This window comes from Oryzias latipes, chromosome 24 (genome assembly GCF_053564925.1).
Source record: "Oryzias latipes strain Hd-rR chromosome 24, Olatipes_Hd-rR_3.1".
Classification (NCBI taxonomy): domain Eukaryota; kingdom Metazoa; phylum Chordata; class Actinopteri; order Beloniformes; family Adrianichthyidae; genus Oryzias; species Oryzias latipes.
The window spans coordinates 7,551,635-7,569,834 of NC_136260.1; the positions used below are offsets into that span (position 1 = coordinate 7,551,635).

The window sequence follows — 18,200 nt, forward strand, 5'->3', positions numbered from 1 at the left end:
GTAGAAGGAGATGTCACTTATTAGGTTTGCACTCGGGTTTGTGAAAAGTTATCAAAGCTCATTTAGCAACCAAGTCACCAACTTGAAACTGAGGAATTGTCGGTGGGCGTTAAACCTCACTGGATGCTAAATTTTAGCGCTTTAGTGTGACACAGAATGGCGTCAAAAGTTGTTTATTCGGTGAGTGTGTTGTGCTGTCTTGCTACTAGCTTTAGCTAGCTTCCCTCCCTCTGACGATCAATAATTGACGTTTCATTGATACTAAGTATTACATTATCTTTTTTTGTACGTGATAGTTTGTATTTAGTCTGAACTGCTGTTAAGGGTCGTTTTGTTTCAAACTGGCCGTTAAAGCAACTAAATCAGCGTAACTAGTTTCAATCAACAGCTTAAGTTTTTCTCGAATAGTTAATGATTTCAGCTTTTCTGGCTCCTATATCTGATTGGATCTATTTACAGTGCACTTTCAGAACTCCTGTGTTATTATCAAGGAAGATTTGTTGTCAGGTAGAACTGGATTACACAAGTATAGTTTTTTTTTATTCAAACGTGCTTTTACTTTAATTTTCACTTAAGTGTAACTGCTGGTGTAAAGGCTGTTGCAGGTTTTCTTCTGGGGATCCTTTGTGCCAGGGGTTGTCGCTTCCGTCTGGGGTTGTTGCCCTTTGTGGGGGTGGTTGGGGTCCGGCTTTGCAGCCTCACGGCTGTGGAGTAGACCCCCATTGCTGTCCCGGTCTGGGTGGGCTCTGTCATGTGGGGATGTTGCTTTGGCCGAGCTGGTTCCTGGTAGGAAGATATTCCCTAAATACAGTTTCCTGACAGCAGAGAGCCTTAAGTTTCATTTAGAAGCTACGTCTATAAGTAATCATTGATTGTGTGTGTTAATGGAGGGGGAAAGGCTGGACTGGATTTCTCTCTTTTTTTATTGATTTATTTATTGTCTGATTCTATTTTTAATTGTTAACGATTTGGGTTGGAATTTTATGAATAAAGTTTGACTGGCTGTTATCGGGGTTAATTTGTGATTAAGTCATACTATATGACGTGGTATTAGCTGCTGGATTTGATCATTTTTACAGTTTTTTTCCCCAGATCTTTGCAGATTTTAGGGAGGTCCAGATTGAGTCCTCATGTCATTTTAGATGTTAGGAAACCGAAGCTCTTAACCTAAAATTACAATTTAACGTCAGAAAGCATAAATCATTATCTTTACGCTGTGATCCCAGACAGCAAAGGTTGTTTTAGATGAAACTACAGAAACATGCAGTCGTTGACTTCACTGTTGTTTTTTCCTGAGCAGCCCAGAGATCCCATGCTGAAGAAACGAGACGACTTTGTGGACGTTTTGGAGGAAAGGAGGCGTTCCAGCGACCTGAGATATGCCCTCAGATGTTACTCCCCGGTTCTGTACAAAGGACCGACTACCAGCAAAGCCAGTGAGCTGAAGACGATGGTGCTGCAGTCCGATCAGCTGCATTATGTTGTCAATCAGGTACATTTTGTTTCACCTAATTAATGACTTGAAGGCATGTATGTATTTACTGAAAATTGGGTTCAGATGTGCAAACAAAGTGGGGAATGTCTAGTGTTTACCTTTCCACCATGTCAGATTTTCTTTTAGTATAAATTGGCAGAAAAAACATAAAAAGCAAAGTTTGAATAATCGCATACGTTAATATGAATTCGACAAATCATCTCTAACGTCACACATTTGATTGTGGACAGAGAAAATGAAGCCAGAAGTGGTACAGCCATGTTTTCTTAGCTAAACTTAGCAACGGGAAAAAACAACATGAGATTTTCCGATGAAAATTGTGTTTTTGGTGGACCACAAGCTCCCTGCTCTGCTCCATTCTGATGGATCCTCTTGTAGACATGTACATCTTGGTTTTCGTCAAAACTGTACGACTGGATGGCTCCATGATTGCTCACCATTTTTGTTGCACTGTTAATGTTAGGTTTGTGTGTGAGGGGCTGTAGGCTAGTGGGAGAGAGTAAAAACAGAGAGCTCTCAGCAATGGGTGATGGGAAAAGGGGGGTTGTCCCCATTCTGAAGCAATTTACTAACAGTGTTTAACTTCGACCCTTTAACATGGAAATGATGAAAAATTGGGTCATTTTCAAACCAGCCTCCTGTGGTCATTTCAGGAACTGCATCAATAGTGCTTCAAGGTCTGCTTTTAACTTTCCATCCATTTCCTCTGATTTACAAGATCATTTGCAAAATATGTAACATATGTAACATTCATATAATTCACTGTTTGTAGTATTTTGGGGTTTTTCTTTGTATTTTACATGTGTTCCCCCCCCCCCCCCCCCCAAAAAAAATCCAGCAATAAATCACCTTTCCATGACAGAGAAACATGAATTTGAAGTGGATGATGAAGAAAATGAAACGATGTTACAAAGACTGAACCCTCATTTTAAGATGTGCTGCTTTTCATGCGTTTGACCCGACTGAATGAAGCTTTTCAGCGACTCTAAGGCTGGTTTGATAAATAATCGGAGCCTTTTGATTTCCACAGCGAACTACTGTGCGGCTTGTTGCATAATCAAGTCGACTTTTCTTCTTTTTTTTTTTATATGAAGCATTTATTCTTTGAAATCCTAACCTGAAGTGTCTCTTGGTGCCTAAAAAGGCTCTTTAATGAAATTACATTTTTAGTATTTAATTACTGCCAAGGATTTGAGGCTATTGGATTTGATTTTTTTAATACAGTTGACTAAAAATCATTATTAGTCAAATTTTCTTTTCAAAACTAGTTGTAGTTTGATTATGGAAATGTTTTTAAATAATCAATAATTTAAACAAAGGTGGCTCTTATCTAAAATAACGTCATATTTTAGAAACCAACAAACATTTGACTTAATGCACAACAAATGGATTTATGGATTTGTAACTGAGTTTCAACACATCCTTCCTTTTTTTTTTTCCAAAGTAACTTTATTGTTCCAAAACACTGGGCACTTCTCGTCCAGGTTTCCAGAGAGTCGGGCGTTCCTCTGGATGACGTCCAGGCGGAGGCATCGGTCATCCTGGAGGAGATGGCCCACCGCCTGCAGCTCAGCACCGTCCGCTTCTTCGCCTTCACCCTCAGTAAAGTCTTCAAGGCGATATTCAGGAGCATCTGCGTCAACGAGGAGGGCGTGCAGAGGGTGAGCTGCCACCATGTCACACGCTCACAGTCTAGAAGGTGCGCTTTCTGATCTATCTTCGTGTTGCGTTTAGCTTCAACAGGTCGTACAGGAACACCCGGTGGTTCTGTTGCCGAGTCACCGCAGCTACATGGACTTCCTGTTGATGTCGTACCTCATGTACACCTACGACCTGCCTCTGCCAGCCATTGCTGCTGGCATGGGTGAGAAACCTTCTCTCTGAGAAACTTTGAGGTGTTCCCGCCAGCAGCTGTCATGCGTTTCCTCTCCTCCAGACTTCATGGGGATGAAGGTCGTTGGCGAGATGCTGCGAATGTCCGGAGCCTTCTTCATTCGCCGCTCATTCGGCGGGGATAAGCTCTACTGGGCCGTCTTCAGCGAGTATGTCAAAACCATGCTGAGGGTAAAGATCTCACACGTCCCCGTCTGTGTCCCGTCTTCCCCCCACGGGCGTTTATTCACTTCCACTTCTGCTGCTCTAGAACGGATTTGCACCACTAGAGTTTTTTCTGGAGGGAACCAGAAGCCGAACGTCAAAGTCTTTGACTCCAAAGTTGGGTAAGAGCTGGGAAATTCCTGTTTTTGTTCCATCTCCTGGTCTGATATGAAGAAGCGAGCGTCTGCGGACTCAGAGACATCCACAGAAATCCAGTTCTGTTGTTGGGTGCTGCTCAGACTACACGGTCTCTTAAAAAACACCTCATCATTTTTCCGAAACGTAAAAGCTGCTTTAAGAACATGATTTCAGGAATTTTTCTGCAACTGTTTTTACTTAAAAACAGTTATTTCTGCATGGCCGAAAGTTTGCACCTTTTTATTCCTCACGATAGCTAGGACTGTCGATCATTGATCAGGTGGTGATCCAATTCACAAATCCAGATCAATGATTCACAGATCAAACTGTGATTCTTACTTTTTAATATATTGTTGAATGGTTGCTATGTGTGTCTTTACTGGATGTTTGAAAATGTAAATATTATGTATTTAATCACCATCATTTATACCTTTTTTATTTAAAACATTAGATCAAAATCAGCCAAACATAACAGATAAAAGACCCAAAGATTTAGAAACAATAAAATGATATTTATCGCAATGTCCCATTTAAAAAAACATTCTGTCAACTTCCTGGTTAACTTCAGCAGTGAACAAACCATAAACATCGCTGATGTTTTCTATCATGGAACAACAAATCCTGAAAATGTTCTCCACAGTTTTTCCGTCCTCAAAGTTAACTAGAGAACTCTCAGTCCTTTAATCTAAACTGACGACGGTGTTTCCAACAGACGACATTTATAAACAGACTTTTTTCACTTTTAGTGGAAAAACCTAAACATGCAAAATTTCACGGAAAAAAATCTGTGATGCTGCAGAAGGTGAGCCGTGATACAGCAAGGCACCACTGTATTCTGCAATTTTAGAGCAATTTACTACATAAAGTGCATTTGTGGTAGGGCTGTGACGATGAATTGATAAAGGGATTAATCCAACCAGATTTAACTGTCTGCAAGTAATTTTTAATTAAATCAAATCAAATTCACCTATACCACTTAAAAAAAAAAAGTTTCTAAATTAAATAAATCCATAATTAATGATAATGGAAAATCCCATTGGACTGAGACACAGTAGGTTTATTTTGTCATACCATAAAAACCAAAAAGTGCATCACAGCGGACAACGAACATACATGTGATGTCATCAAAACTGATCAACCGTCATTCCAGTCTAATGTGTGGAAACACTTTGAGTTTAGTAAAGTCATGTGACCATACAGTGTCTACCATGCTCCCTTTGGATTCTTTGGATGTGAAAAAACAACAGTGGACTGAACTTTAGGAAACTAAAATGTGAATGGATTTGACATTCAATCTAGTTTACTTGTTTGTTTGGACACATGGCGTATACTTATATAGCGCCTTTCTTCCTACAAGGACAAAGCGCTTTACAGTCACAGACCCATTCACCCAGTCACTCACACAGTCACACACTGGTGGTCGCTCCGCTGCCAAACACAGGCGCCCGCCTACCACCAGAGGCAAGGTGGGGTTCAGTGTCTTGCCCAAGGACACTTCGACTCATGGGCGTGCAAGGCGGGAATCGAACCTGCAACCTTACGATCATGGGACGACCGCCCTACCGCTGCACCACGGCCGCCCACATAACTAATTTAAACTTGATTATCTTGAAGAAAAACAACGAATCTAGAAAACTTCACTGTTCAGTAGCAGGAATTTCTCTGGTGTAAGTTTTGGCTAAAGATGTCCTGGATCCACTTTTAACCACAAATTAAGATATGAATCAAATCGTTGTTGAAACAAATCATTACATCTCTAATTTTTAGTATATTCTACTGCAGGTATAAAGAACAGCGCTATATGGCTAGATACCATTTTTGAAACACAGATACGTCTGTTATTAACGTTTAACCTCCAGCTCCCGGCTTGATGCCTCCAGACCTTTACCTGGAGATCGCAGACCAGCATCCGCTCTCCCACAGCGCTGTGTGTTTTTGTCGCGGTGAAAACGGACGACCCGTTTCCCTTTCATCGTCTGTTCCCTCCAGGCCTGTTGAATATAGCCATGGATCCATTTCTGAAGGGCGAAGTGTTCGACGTGAGCCTGGTTCCTGTCAGCATCAGCTATGAGAGGGTCCTGGAGGAGACGCTGTACGCCAGAGAGCTGCTGGGTGTCCCCAAACCCAAAGAGTCCACCTCAGTGAGCCTTTTATCAGTGATAAGCTGCAGAACAAAACATGTTTGTGTTTTTGGTGAAGCTAACATGAAGGATCCTCGTTTCCTTCTCCAGGGTCTGTTCAAAGCCAGGAGAGTCCTCAGCGAGGACTACGGCAGCATCCACGTCTACTTCGGCCCGCCTGTGTCCGTCCGGTCTCTGGCCGAGGGCCGAGTGAACCGCAGTCAGTTCAGCCTGACCCCGAGGTGCAGCTCACTTCAACCGGGAACCCAAAGAACCCGTCTGCAGAATGTTGACGCCAGTTCTGTGTCTCCAGGCACATCCCCCGGAGGCCCAGTGAGGACGTTCACAGCTTTGTCAACGATGCCGCCTACAGGCTGGTTCGAGCGCAGGAGGAGAACATGGTCCTGAAGCCCTGGGTCCTCCTGGCCTCCCTGCTGCTCCAGAACCAGGCTGCGGGGCAGAACCGGGGGGTTCCTCTGGACGAGCTGATCCAACAAGCTGTGTGGCTCCGGGATCTGTGTCGGCAGTTTGGAGCCTTCCTACACTGGCCAGGTATGGCACATATAGAGAGCCGGGTTCAAGTCCCTGCTGTAGGATCCTGCTTAGACCACCACCGCCCCCTAATCTGATTCTTTTAGTCTGGTTAGAGCATCAAACAGACGGTTCTGGAGGTCAGGATGTGAGTGCTGGGATCTGTCTGCTACACTTTTAAAATCCCACTCAGAGCTTTTTAGATTAGCACAAAAACAACTACAGTTTGTTAAAAAAATAAGACTTAGGGAACGTTTTTATTAAAATTAATAAGATTGAAAAATACATTTTTTAAAAGAAACAGAAAATAAGCAAATAAGTTAAATAATGTTAAAAACCTCATTTGACTTTTTTGACTTGTTCTGTTTCCTTTGAGTTTTTTTTTTTGTGTTCCTCAAACCTCACAGTAATTCAATTGTTTCCTACGTTTGATCTTTTCCTGCTCTTTGGTCAACTGGAATACATCTGAACCAGTAAAAACAAACTAACAAAGTTAATCTTAGTTTTTTTTTTGGTCTTCCTTTAGACCACATTCCTTCCTCTGAGGTGGTCTCCTCCAGTCTTTCCCTCCATGGGGGTCTTGTGAGGGTCTCTGAGGACAGAGTCTACCTGGCTTTGGAACAAGGTTTGTTTAGGTCTTGGTCTAGATCAGTGCTACACCTACACATCACCTTTGTTTCCTTTTTTCATTCAATAATGGAGATTTTTGTTTTCAAACGGCCTCTAAACTAAGTTCTGGAGTAGAAGTGAAGCAGAAGCCCTGATGTGAATCTTGCAGAACCTCACTGCAGCCTCACAGCGGAGGAGGAGCTCTTGAGCCAGGCAGTAGTGGTGCTCTCCTGCGCCTCCTACAGGAACCAGGTGCTGCACGTTTTCTTGCGACCGGCGCTGCTGGCGGCAGCCATCCACACGGCGTCTTCCTCGCAGAAACGTAGGTCCCCGCCTTGCTGCTCCGCCCATCGGCGTGTTCGCCACTTCAGGGAAAGCCGTTTGCTCACGAGCATTTGTGTTTCCAGAGGAGGTCTACAGCAGCTTCCTGTTTCTGAGAAACATGTTCTCCAACGAGTTCATCCTCTGTCCCGGTGCCGCAGTGCAGGTGAGGTGGTGGGAGGAGCTTAAAAGAGGAGCTAAAGAGCCGCTTTCATCTGAAGCCGTTCACATGTTTCAGGACTTTGAGGAGGCGTGTTACCTTCTGACCAAAGTCGGCGCTCTTCACATAAACCAGCACAAGGTTCTGACGGCGGAGAGAGGACACAGAACCCTGGCCTTCCTCACCAGCATTTTGGATCCATTTCTGCAGGGGTACCAGGTCCGGATCAACGCACCATTTAAACAAATTCAGTTTCGAAACGATCACTTAGTTCAGGAAGTTAAGGCTCTGAGTTTTAACGCTTTAATTTTCCATTTTGAAAACTTAAATCCTACAAAAATGTTTTTCTTCTCGGGTCCAGAATCACATTTGAATTTTTGATCCATTTAGAAGTTTTTGGTTCTTACAAAATCTCCTCATTTTAGTAGATTTTTTCTCAGATTTTCTGTTGGATCATCTCTAAAGGAATTTCCTATTATTAAATATTCTTTAGCTTGTTTAGAAGCAGAGTGTTTATTCATCATAACATTTAAGTCTTTTTAGCACATCCTTATTTATTGATATAATGGTTCAGCTTTTTTCAAATTTAACTTTTTTTTTTAAATAAAAGTATTTATGATTATCATGTTAGCTGTTGTCTAACATTAGTTAAGCATTAAGCTCAGTGTGTTTAAGCATCATCAAAATGAGGTTTTAAACAACACCGCTGTAGTTTTTAGGGTGTTTTTTCCCTCTAACTTTCTTGTTTTATCTTTAGATATATCTTTGATAGTATTTTATTTAATTTTATATTAAATTCAGTATTTTTGACTAAAGCAAAACCTTTAAAAAAAAAAGCATTTTTATAATCTCTGTTTTTTGTAGATGCTTTTTTAAAAAGTATCCGACACTTGTATGCATTACTTTGCATTATTGTTCTATATAAAGTTATTATTACATTACTTGATGCTTAACAAAGAAATAATGAAGTGCACTTTTCTTATAAAGTGTTGCCGTTTATTCAAAAAATCCAAATGGGTAAATTTTTTACCTTAAATTTCCCCCTTTTAAGTTCTAAATAAAAGTTTTGACCTCAATGTTTTTAAAAGTTGTTAGTTGATTGTGGTTTGTGCTGCTGGTGTTTGTGGTCTCAGATGGTCTGCAGCTTCCTGTGTGAAGACGCCACACAAGCTCTGACTGAAAGACGGTTTGTTCCAGCTGTCCAGGCGTTTATCATCAAACATCTTCTCAAAGGTTTTTTACTTTTCTTTTTGTCATTGTGAGTCTTTGTGTGTTTTTGAAAGTTAATCCTTAGTGTCTTCAGGCAGACTGAGGTACCCTGAGGTGTTATCGTCAGACCTGCAGAGGAACGCTCTGGCAGCTTTGCTGAGACTTGGAGCGGTGCAAAAAGTTCAAGGGTGCGTTTTTTTCCCTTCACCTGTGTGTTTGATTTTTAAATATGGATGCGTTGACTTTCTTTGGGGAAAAAAGATGGCTTCTCTGCTCACAGATGGTTTTTTTCTCTTTCTAAATAACTGAATTAGAAAGAATCTAGGTGAAAATGCTGTAACGCAAATTGTTTTTAGGAAATGAAAACTGCCCCCCCCCCCCTCTGTGATGTTTACCACTGAATATTTTAACTTTTGGACTGATGGAATGAGAAACTACAAACTCTGTCAGTTATAAAGCTTTAATTCATCCCATCCATTGACTGTAGAAGAGAGGTGGACTGAGCAAGTGTGACATCACTCATAGAAAATGGATTACATCTGGTTCCAAGTGTATTCAGTAACCATTTTTTCACAATATGGACGTCGCCATGTTGGATCCAGACGTCATCAGTAAACATTGATTCATGGTTTCTATGGTGACCACTCTTGGAGGGATCCTGTTAGAAGTCCACACCCCCACCACTTGAAAACAGGCACCTGGCTGGTCAGTTTATATTTTGAATAACTTGCAGAAGAAAGAAATGAGGATTTTTCTGACCAATAGAATGACTGAGTAACAGCTGTTTATTTCTCTATATAAGGCTATGGGATTTTGGCTCCTTGGAGCCAGCAGATACTTCCTGTTTGCACGTTAGGGGGGGAGGGGTCACTCAGTCCAGTTCTCATGTACAGTCATTGATCACATCTGAAGGTGGTGTCTGCTGTGAATGATTTCCGTTTCAAATTTCTTTAATATTTCCCACCTGAAACCTTTGTGTCCTCCTGTTTGCTGCTTTTAACCCTGATGGTTCGAATCGACTCAGTTTCACTGAGACCCCTCACCTCCACAGTCCCCTCGGTGCTGAAAGACGCTGCAGAAACCGTCTATTGTCTTGTCTGTCCAGTCGGAGCGGTTTGACTCTTCTTTCTGCAGCTGTTGTTAGTGGTTGTTGCTGAGCTGAAGCTCCCTAACAAAGAATTTAGTTTCTCAACTGTCGTCTTCCCGAGCTGGTTGTGAACGTTTGGTTAGTCATTTCTCTTTCACGTAGACCTTCTGGATGATTGAGGGGCGGGGTTTGGGGGGGGGACATGATTTCAGGTGCACAGCAGACTCCAGGTTGCTGTTTGTGCATGAAAGCTTTTGGAAATTTTGAACATTTTCTTGCATTTGAATATCTTCAGATTTGGACAAACGTCATTTTTCAGCTCAAAATCCATCCAGACTTTATGAATGAGGCCCGTCTGTCTTTCCTTTGGTGGGATTGTCCAGTTTAACTCTGAAAATAAAATATTTTTTATCAGTTTATTTGTCTTTACAGGGGGGAGGAGTCTGGCACTCTGAAGGTCAACCGCATAATGCTGAACTCCCTGGAGGACACTCTGGGTATGAAATGAGATGCCCATAAGCATCATCTTCAGCTGCAGTTTTCTTTTTCTTTTTTTTTTTAAATAATAAAAAAAAAATAAATTAAAAAATAAATAAATAAATAAATAAGAAAAATAATAATAATATAATAATAAAAAAATAAAATAAAATAACAATGATAAAATAAATTAAACCCACCCAAGTGAGCCCCTTAACCCCTGCTGTGAATGCAACGTCGACCCCCGGGAGGCCAGCTGCAGTTTTCTAACAAATGTCACTTTTGTCTTCTCAGGAGGAAGACTCTCCACGCAGAAGGCTCTGCGAGCTCACCTGTAGCTGCCACCTCACAGGCCGAGGAGAACGCCACTCAAATCTTTGCTTCTTCCCTTTTTTTCAAATACTTTTTTTAACCTAAAGCAGAATTTTCTAAAACTAAGAGCTTTCTTCAGAAATGCTGGTTTACTCTTTTACTTCTCTGTCTGACTTTGGTTTGTGGTTTTTTGCACTTTATTCTTTTAACTCGCTGCTTGTTTCTCGGTTTGAGGCAAATAATTGAGGTCTGTTGCCAACAAACTGCAGATGAATGGAATACACTGGAGGAACAGTTACCGCCTAAATGCCAAACTGATATATTTCTTTGCAAATCTGTTTCTCATATTGTAAGAAGTTAACATTGATATTGTTTATACTTATTTTGTACTCACAGGAAGTATATTGTGCAGCATTTCTGTGACTGATCAAATGTCTCTGAATGAGGGATTTTAACACTCAGGTTTTCTCAGTGAAGTTTCCAGAATTTGTTTAAAACGTGTAAATGGAGGTTATTTTTCTGAGGATTTTTGCTGTTAACTGAACAGATGGAAGTGTTCTGAAGCAAATGGCTTGGAGAAAGAACAATTTTTCCAAAGAAATTCCTGCAAAAAGCAATTTTTATGAATCCCAAAAAATGTAAACCTATTCAACTTTATGTTGATGACTTTATAATGTTTCTTAACATTTATTCAGACGTAGGAGACGGAACAGGTTCCCTTCATGGTACTTTATTTGCATAAATATGGGCTGAATATCACATCTGATTTTGATTCCTGATCATTGAAAATGAACTAAAACCTCATAAATTCCGATGGAGATATTTGTAAAGAAAGCGGTATTAAATGTTCCAGAATGCACAGATCTACTGGTGAACGCATGGCCAGTGTTCAGGTTTGCTTTGACTTGTTTTTGTGTGTGAATGTGTGCCTTTAATTGTTCAGGTTCTGAGGCCTTTTTATGTTTAATTTGGAGAAAAGCAAATGTGTGTTAATAAAAATGGTTTGCAATAATTTTTCAAGTGCCAGAAATTTCTTCTTTCTTCCACAGAATACCATAATTGATTTTTTTTTTTCTAAATAGCAATGACAACTTCTTTGACATTTCTTCATTGAAACATACACAAAGGAGAAAAAAAGCATGGTTTTTGCAAAGGACATAAAAAAAGAAATTACCAAACATAAATTGGTACCTCGTATTTCAAGGTGCAGGGGTTGTAAAACAGTCTTAAAATGTACATTTGTCAATTTCTTTTTTTTTACTTATCCTATGGGAACGTAAGCTGAATTTCTTTGTTGGGGAAATAATAATGATCTATTTTCTGTTTACTGTTTTGTATTTTTTCTTATTTTCAACAAACAAAAAAGTATTCATCCACCGATTGGGCAAGTTCTCCCACTTAAAAAGACTAGAGAGGCCTGTAATTTTTATCACAGGTTTACCTTAATTATGAGAGACAAAATGAAAAGAAAAAAAATCCAGAAAATTACATTGTCTGATTTTTTAAGAATTTATTTAGAAATTATGGTGGAAAAAAGGTATTTGGTATCCCCAAAAGGTGTGATTCATCACTCCAGAGAGGGAGTCTCCACTAGTCTAGAGTCCAGTGGCGGCGTGCTTTACACCACTACATCCGACGCTTTGCATTGCTCTCAGTGATGTGTGGCTTGGATGCAGCTGCTCAGCTGATATCCCATTATCTCTTTGTTTACAGACTCTCTTGCTTGTATCCAGCCCTTTACAACCCATACTTAACATTACCGGTGCAACAAAAATGGCAAGCAATTCTGAGCTATCCAGCCGTATTTGGATCCAAATTCCAGCTCAGATGAGGAAAACAAAAATGTGCATGGATCTATTTGTCTGAAAGCAGTGAATCAGAATGGAGGAGCAACAAGACTTTGGCTCGCTCACTTCAGTCGCCGCATCACAAGTGAACTTTTTCCAACAGCATTTTTTCCATCTGCTCCTGAATTATCCCGGTTTGAATAAAGAAATACTCAGAAATGCTGTTGTAATCTTCAATTATTTTATACATTTCCTCCATCGTGAGAAAAATGCCACAAAAACACTTTAAAAACATCAAAAACCCAATTTTCATTTGAGTGAGTCTTTCAGAAGGAAGTGTTTGTCTACTCCTTTAGTAAAAAGGGATATACATGTAGTTTATTTTATTATGTAGAGAACAAGTAGACTATGACAAGTATACCGTTTATAGACCATGGATGTGTAGTGAAGTACATTTACTAACTAAATAGTTGAGATTTCTCATTTTAAGTTTCAGTATTCATGAGCTTCAAGTATACTGGGCCCCTTTAGTAGAGGCAAAGTACACTTCTAATATGGAGCACTTCACCTTGTCATGCAAAGCATCAGTTTTAACCCTTGTGCTATCTTAGATGACCCCACCCTTACATTGACGTGTTCTCCCTACCGTGACAAAGGTGGATAAAGGTGGAAAGATTTCATGTAATCCATGGACACCAGTGAAGATCACAAATCATTGAAGAAAAAAGGTTCAGAGCACTGTCTAGTGGGTCTAGATGGCCCAACTCCCAATGTTAAAGTATCCAGGATAGCACAAGGGTTACATAAATGTTTAGCAAAACAATTGGAGGAATGTAATTATTTTACAAATGTATAATTTCATTTTTCATGAAAATTTAAGATGAGTTTTTCCTCAAGAGGTTCCACTTACTTTGCTGCATTTTCATTATTTTAAATCATCACAAGCTAAACTTCTGAAGAACGCAGAACTTTTTCTAAACACTGCAAACCAAATGAAACAAAGACGAGCCTCTGTTTTTGGTTTCCTTTATTTGTACATTCAGCAGTTTACAGAAACTCATTTGTTCAAAGGAAAAGGGTTATGATTGATCGTCTCCAGACTGTGAAGACCAGAACCCCCCACCCTCCATACTCCTGAGTGTTCCTGTCCTTATCTCACCTCTGTTCCCTTGCATACATAAAATTACCCCTTCCCCCCTCTTGATCATTAGCATGAGCACAATAGCTGGAAAAAAAAGCGCTGTTCTTTCATTCCCCTGGCGAGTTTGACCTGTTCCAAACAAATCAGTTTCATTTTTCATAACTCAGAAGATCCCTCGGGTCTCTAGGGACTAAATACCAAATGTCGTTGAGACGATCAAGTGTTAGCAGCGCCCATTTACAACCTGCGGTTAAAAGAATAAATACATGTGAAACAAAAGCAGCTCAAAGCTAGAATAGGTAGTTTGGAAATTAAATGAAAGAGGGTACAAAAAATAAATCTGATCTACATTCAGTTGGACAGGAGCTTGGAAACACGTCCATCAGCGTTTGCATCGGATAAAACCTGCTCTTTAAACCAGAAGATCCCCGAGATGAAGAACCTACAAAGTGATGGAAACCCTGCTTGGTCTGGGGTGAAACTGGTTTGTTCCAGTTGGGGATGATATACTGTAAAAAGGAATTCCAATGAACGAGAAAGGCCTGGACTGAAAGAACGGAGAAGCAGCTTCAGACTAACCCCCCCCCCCTCTTTAAAAGACTGCTTTGAACTGCTTTTCGCCTTGGGGGGGGCAGCATGCAGGGTTTCAATGGCCCCGACTCAGCGTCTTTTCAAACACGTGCAAATGTTCAGGAGGGAGGAATGGTCTGGGGTGGAGGGGGTAGAGGAGGGGGACACATTGCTGCTGTTTTTCATGGGCTAGTAGGTAGTTTTTTTCAATATTGGGGCAAATTATTACAATTACACCTGGCTGGGGCAGGTTTCTAGTGCACCAGAAGCTTGGCTCACCCATGGACCAGTGACACGCCGTGGTGCAGCGCTCGCTTCCACATGTAGTAGGTGGAGCGTGCAGTGAACGGGAAGTATGAACGGAATTCCTTAAAGGTGGGGAAGGACTTCTCCTCGAAGCGTTGCTGCAGGAAGAGCTTCGCCTTGGCCTTGAAGTTGGCCAGCGCCACAACATCCATGCCATACACATGCTCATCCACTGGTGCATTTCTTTGAAAGATTTGCTTTGAATGCGCAACATCAAAAGAGGGGAGCGAAGAAGTCTCCGGGTGTTTGTGGGCCATGGCGACTGGGAGATGAACGGGATTCTCCAATATGAGATTTTCCTTGGACGAGCTCTCCAGACTCTCTGGAGCACTGGTCTCCACACTTTGGCCAATCCTCCCTTTGGCCTTGTGGTTTTCGCTGCTGCGCCAAAGCCAATAGAAACAAGAGGACATGGACGGGAACTTGAGCTTGAACTTTGTCAGAGACCATTTGGACTTCTGAACGTGTAACTTTGCCAATTCTCGGAGCTGCTTTTTGCTCAGGTACGCCAACCTGAAGCTCCTGTGTTTTCTCCTGAAAATCCGAGCTTTGGGCACAAGGGTCTGGGTCTCGCTGGATATTGCTGTTGCCCCGCTTTTAGGACTCTCGCTTTTGTCGGCGTCCGAGCTGTCCTCGCTGCTGCCAACAGTTCCTTTGTAGCCCTTGTTGAAAAGCATGGCTTCTCTTCTCCAGTTGTAGTAGGTTGACCTGGAGATTCCTGGAAAGTTTCTCTTGAATATTCGGAAAGGGAAGGAGGTGTTCATGGTGATGTAGTTCTGCAAGCAGCGCTTGGCTTCCTGCATGTGCGCCACATTGTGAGCTCGCTCTACGTCCAGCTTGCCGAGGTTGAGGCCGAACATCCTGGCAACGTTGTCGTGGTGCTCGGCTTCGTCCTGGTTGGCTTCGGGCGATGACCAGGCCTCCTGCTCCGTGCTCTCTCCGGGGCTGATCTCTCCAGCTGAAGAAGACGTGAAGTTCCCTCCGGTTTTCAGCAGCTCTTGCTTCCAGTTATAGTAAGATGACCTGGAAATCTCTGGGAAAAACTTCTTAAACTGGTGCAAAGGAATGAATTTGCCCTCCAAGTAACAAGCCTGTAGAAAGTACTTTGCCTCGTACCGGGCTGCTGACTTCTTACAGTGTTCCTGCGTCTGCCTCTTCCAGCGGTAAAAGGTCCTCTTGGTGATGTTATACTTGTCCTTGAGGTTCGGGTAGGACAGCGGCTGGTCACGGCTCGCCTGCTCCTTGCTGTTAATCTGAGTCGCCCTGTGTTGTAGGTCAAGGGTGACAGACATGTGGGAACTCAGCTGAACTAAAGCCACAAAGTAATTTGGCCGGAACAATGACTCTGCCTGCAGCTCGCCGGACCACATGACATGTATGGTTTGAGGTTCCGAGCGTTCAGGTCTGGCTCTAGGGCGTATGAGTCTGTTGAAATAGGGTCTGATCTTGAGGTTGAACATAGGGTAGATGGAGTAGATGTTGAACTGAAGAACCGACGACAGGGCGTACACGTGCCACATGTTAGCATAAGAGCCAGGGAAGCAGGAGGCCTTGACATCCGCGTCAAAGATGGCCTCCAGGACGGCCGCCGGCAAGTTGACCATGTCTTCAGACTCTTCTGCACTTAAACTGAAGCGAACAGCCTGGAGCATCATCTTTGAATCGATCATCCCAGACAAGTAGTAACTCTTCCAAAGCACCATTTCCACCACGGTCCGCACCTGGCAAAAAAAAAACCCAACATATTCCAGAGCTGAAAACACCTTTAAAGACATAATTTGGGACAAAAAAATGTTCAGAAGGATCACAAAACCGAAAAAGATAATATTTTTGGGAGAACCATAAGGCTCAGTGTTAGAATAACTTTATTTTTTAACATTTACATAATTTATCTTCTACGATTTCCCAAATAATTCATGCTTTCCCATACTGAATCTGTTTGTGTTGTGTTTTGAACTTAAAGAAAAAATGCCAGATGCCACCGTTTGATTTAAAAAAAAACTGAAAAACTGTAGCAAAACATGTGGATTGATTTAAAGAACGGCTGAGTCAATTCTGACCCAAATACATATTAAGAAAAAGGGGAAAATGTAAATATAATGTTGCACATTACAGAAAAATAATAAATACATCCATCAGATGAACTGTTTAAAGGTTGAATTATGTCTAAGTGTGAATCACTTTCTGCTTACCTGTAGCTCCAAGCTTAGTGCAGTGGAACCCACAAGCAACATGCTCACAGCATCAAACAGCAAGTTGCCTTCCCCATTGCAATTCAGCGGCAGGAGACCCTTGGGTGCATCAGCAGGGTACAACCCCTGGGCCTTTTCGTCCACGCTGACCCACTCTGGCAGCTCCTGACAGGGGGCTGCTGGGAGCTGGAAGGGAGCAAGGAGTTGCTGGACCTCCAGAGCGAGTCCGGTCACGGCATCCAGGCCGGAGCTCTCTGTGGCCTCCTGGAGCTGCAGCAGGACGGACAGCACCACATCGTTCCTCTGGACCATTCCTGCAGGTCTGGTCAGACCTTTGGGCACTGCTGGTACAAACAAAACAACATGAAACAAAGACTCATAAGATCTGTAAAAAATATATATATAATAAAAAAAGGATTTTAGCAGAATACCATTTAGCATCAAAACAGAGAATAAAAGTGACACTTTTTTTCACATCAAATGTTAATGAGGAACTTGAACATCAGCTATTAACATCAGTGAAATAAAACTATCCTCTTTTGTTAAATGAGGGCCCTTTCAGGCTGAGGGACCCCGGGCCCTTTGGCCTGCACACCTTTACAGGCCCCAAAGCAGGGCAACTGTGACCACAAGGCTTCAATTTCGAACAGTCCACTCACCCTAACTACATAAACTAATACAATTTTAAAAATATATATTTATACATATATATAAACGGTAATTTTGTTTTGTGTACAGGTATGCAGCAATGTGACTGCGCGGAGGAATACAGTCTACTTTTCTTAGACCAAATTTATAAAATGAAGTCAAACATCCCAAAAGCATCCGCTTAAATGTAAGAAAAGGACAAAAAAAATGTCTTTAAATGAAACGAGTCGCGGCGGGGCTGTTTTGGGGGGCACGCGCGTCTTACCTGGGCGTCCGCAGGTAAACATGGGCGTCGGCGGAAGCTTTCACCGGCACGGTCTCTCCCGGCTGCTGTCCGGGTTGTGTCGTCCTCCGCGGCGCGCGGCAGGTTTGGGGAAGATGAGCGGCGCCTCCCATAAGGAAATCGGTGATCCGCTGCGTGGGTTTGCCCCCCCTCCACCCCCCTCATCCCTCAGTTTGAGAAACACCTCCATCTTGAACCCTCCTCTTCCTTCAAACAGCCAGGGTCAATTTCAATGTGAAGTGTTAACAAAAGTTAACCAGTCAGGGGCCACGGAGCCACATTGGGGGGGGGGGGGGGGGGGGGGGGGGGGGCTGCTGAGCTTTTTGTGTGCAGCAGTTCACTGTCAATGTTATGAATGATTTTGTTGTTTTAAAATAAACCTCTGAAGGATTGAACATGGAGATCAATGTGCACAGAAAGGCCACGGTTCATGTAGAGCGGAGCTCCCGGGCTCTCTGGAGTTTGTGGATTGGGGGCGATGTGTTCAGACAGGGTGTGGACATGAGCTTCATGAGACCAGATGAAGGGCCCCTGAGCTGCAGCTCTGCATTGTATCCCCCTTTTGACACCTCCTTCTCTACCTTTTGCAGGATTTCAGTAATCAAGGCCTTTTGTTCTGAGCATGCACAACAGCACCCCCCCCCCCCCCTCAATGAGTGTCCTCCAACCCCCCACAGCATGGCTGTAGCATGGACCCCTGACACACATTCACACACT

At 42.3% G+C, this 18,200-nt stretch overlaps 2 protein-coding genes across 4 annotated transcripts; one reads left to right on the forward strand and one right to left on the reverse strand.

The window, feature by feature from the left end:
• Window positions 1–13: 13 nt before the first annotated feature.
• Window positions 14–11,568, forward strand: gnpat (glyceronephosphate O-acyltransferase). Of its 2 annotated transcripts, none has more exons than XM_023952767.2 (17): window positions 14–180; window positions 1,301–1,492; window positions 2,980–3,156; window positions 3,230–3,359; window positions 3,432–3,559; window positions 3,639–3,714; window positions 5,720–5,871; window positions 5,962–6,092; window positions 6,164–6,402; window positions 6,908–7,006; window positions 7,160–7,312; window positions 7,398–7,477; window positions 7,550–7,690; window positions 8,605–8,704; window positions 8,775–8,868; window positions 10,200–10,264; window positions 10,539–11,568. In XM_023952767.2, exons 1-17 carry the CDS (start codon window positions 157–159, stop codon window positions 10,580–10,582), a joined length of 2,025 nt encoding a protein of 674 aa, XP_023808535.1. In that variant the 5' UTR covers window positions 14–156; the 3' UTR covers window positions 10,583–11,568. The 2 variants fall into 2 exon arrangements, with proteins under 2 accessions (XP_023808535.1, XP_078798723.1); XM_078942597.1 differs by lacking the exon at window positions 14–180 and adding an exon at window positions 377–507.
• Window positions 11,569–13,357: 1,789 nt separating this feature from the next.
• vrtn (vertebrae development associated) lies at window positions 13,358–17,676 on the reverse strand. Of its 2 annotated transcripts, none has more exons than XM_011491967.4 (3): window positions 17,466–17,676; window positions 16,553–16,896; window positions 13,358–16,081 (listed from the first exon to the last, which is right to left on the reverse strand). In XM_011491967.4, the coding sequence occupies exons 1-3, from the start codon at window positions 17,485–17,487 to the stop codon at window positions 14,330–14,332; spliced, it is 2,118 nt and encodes a 705-aa protein (XP_011490269.1). In that variant the 5' UTR covers window positions 17,488–17,676; the 3' UTR covers window positions 13,358–14,329. The 2 variants fall into 2 exon arrangements, with proteins under 2 accessions (XP_011490269.1, XP_011490270.1); XM_011491968.4 differs by having other exon boundaries at window positions 16,553–16,893; window positions 17,466–17,643.
• Window positions 17,677–18,200: the final 524 nt, after the last annotated feature.

Bases quoted from the DNA above. Each gene is read 5' to 3' on its own strand.
- gnpat (XM_078942597.1), top strand. From the start codon at position 412: ATGATTTCAGCTTTTCTGGCTCCTATATCTGATTGGATCTATTTACAG. The intron at 6,093-6,163 runs GTGCAGCTCACT...CTGTGTCTCCAG, and splicing joins CAGTTCAGCCTGACCCCGAG to GCACATCCCCCGGAGGCCCA. The intron at 8,869-10,199 runs GTGCGTTTTTTT...TTGTCTTTACAG, and splicing joins GCGGTGCAAAAAGTTCAAGG to GGGGGAGGAGTCTGGCACTC.
- vrtn (XM_011491967.4), bottom strand. From the start codon at position 17,487: ATGTTTACCTGCGGACGCCCAG. The intron at 16,897-17,465 runs GTAAGACGCGCG...TGTTTGTACCAG, and splicing joins GTTTACCTGCGGACGCCCAG to CAGTGCCCAAAGGTCTGACC. The intron at 16,082-16,552 runs GTAAGCAGAAAG...TTTTTTTGCCAG, and splicing joins CACTAAGCTTGGAGCTACAG to GTGCGGACCGTGGTGGAAAT.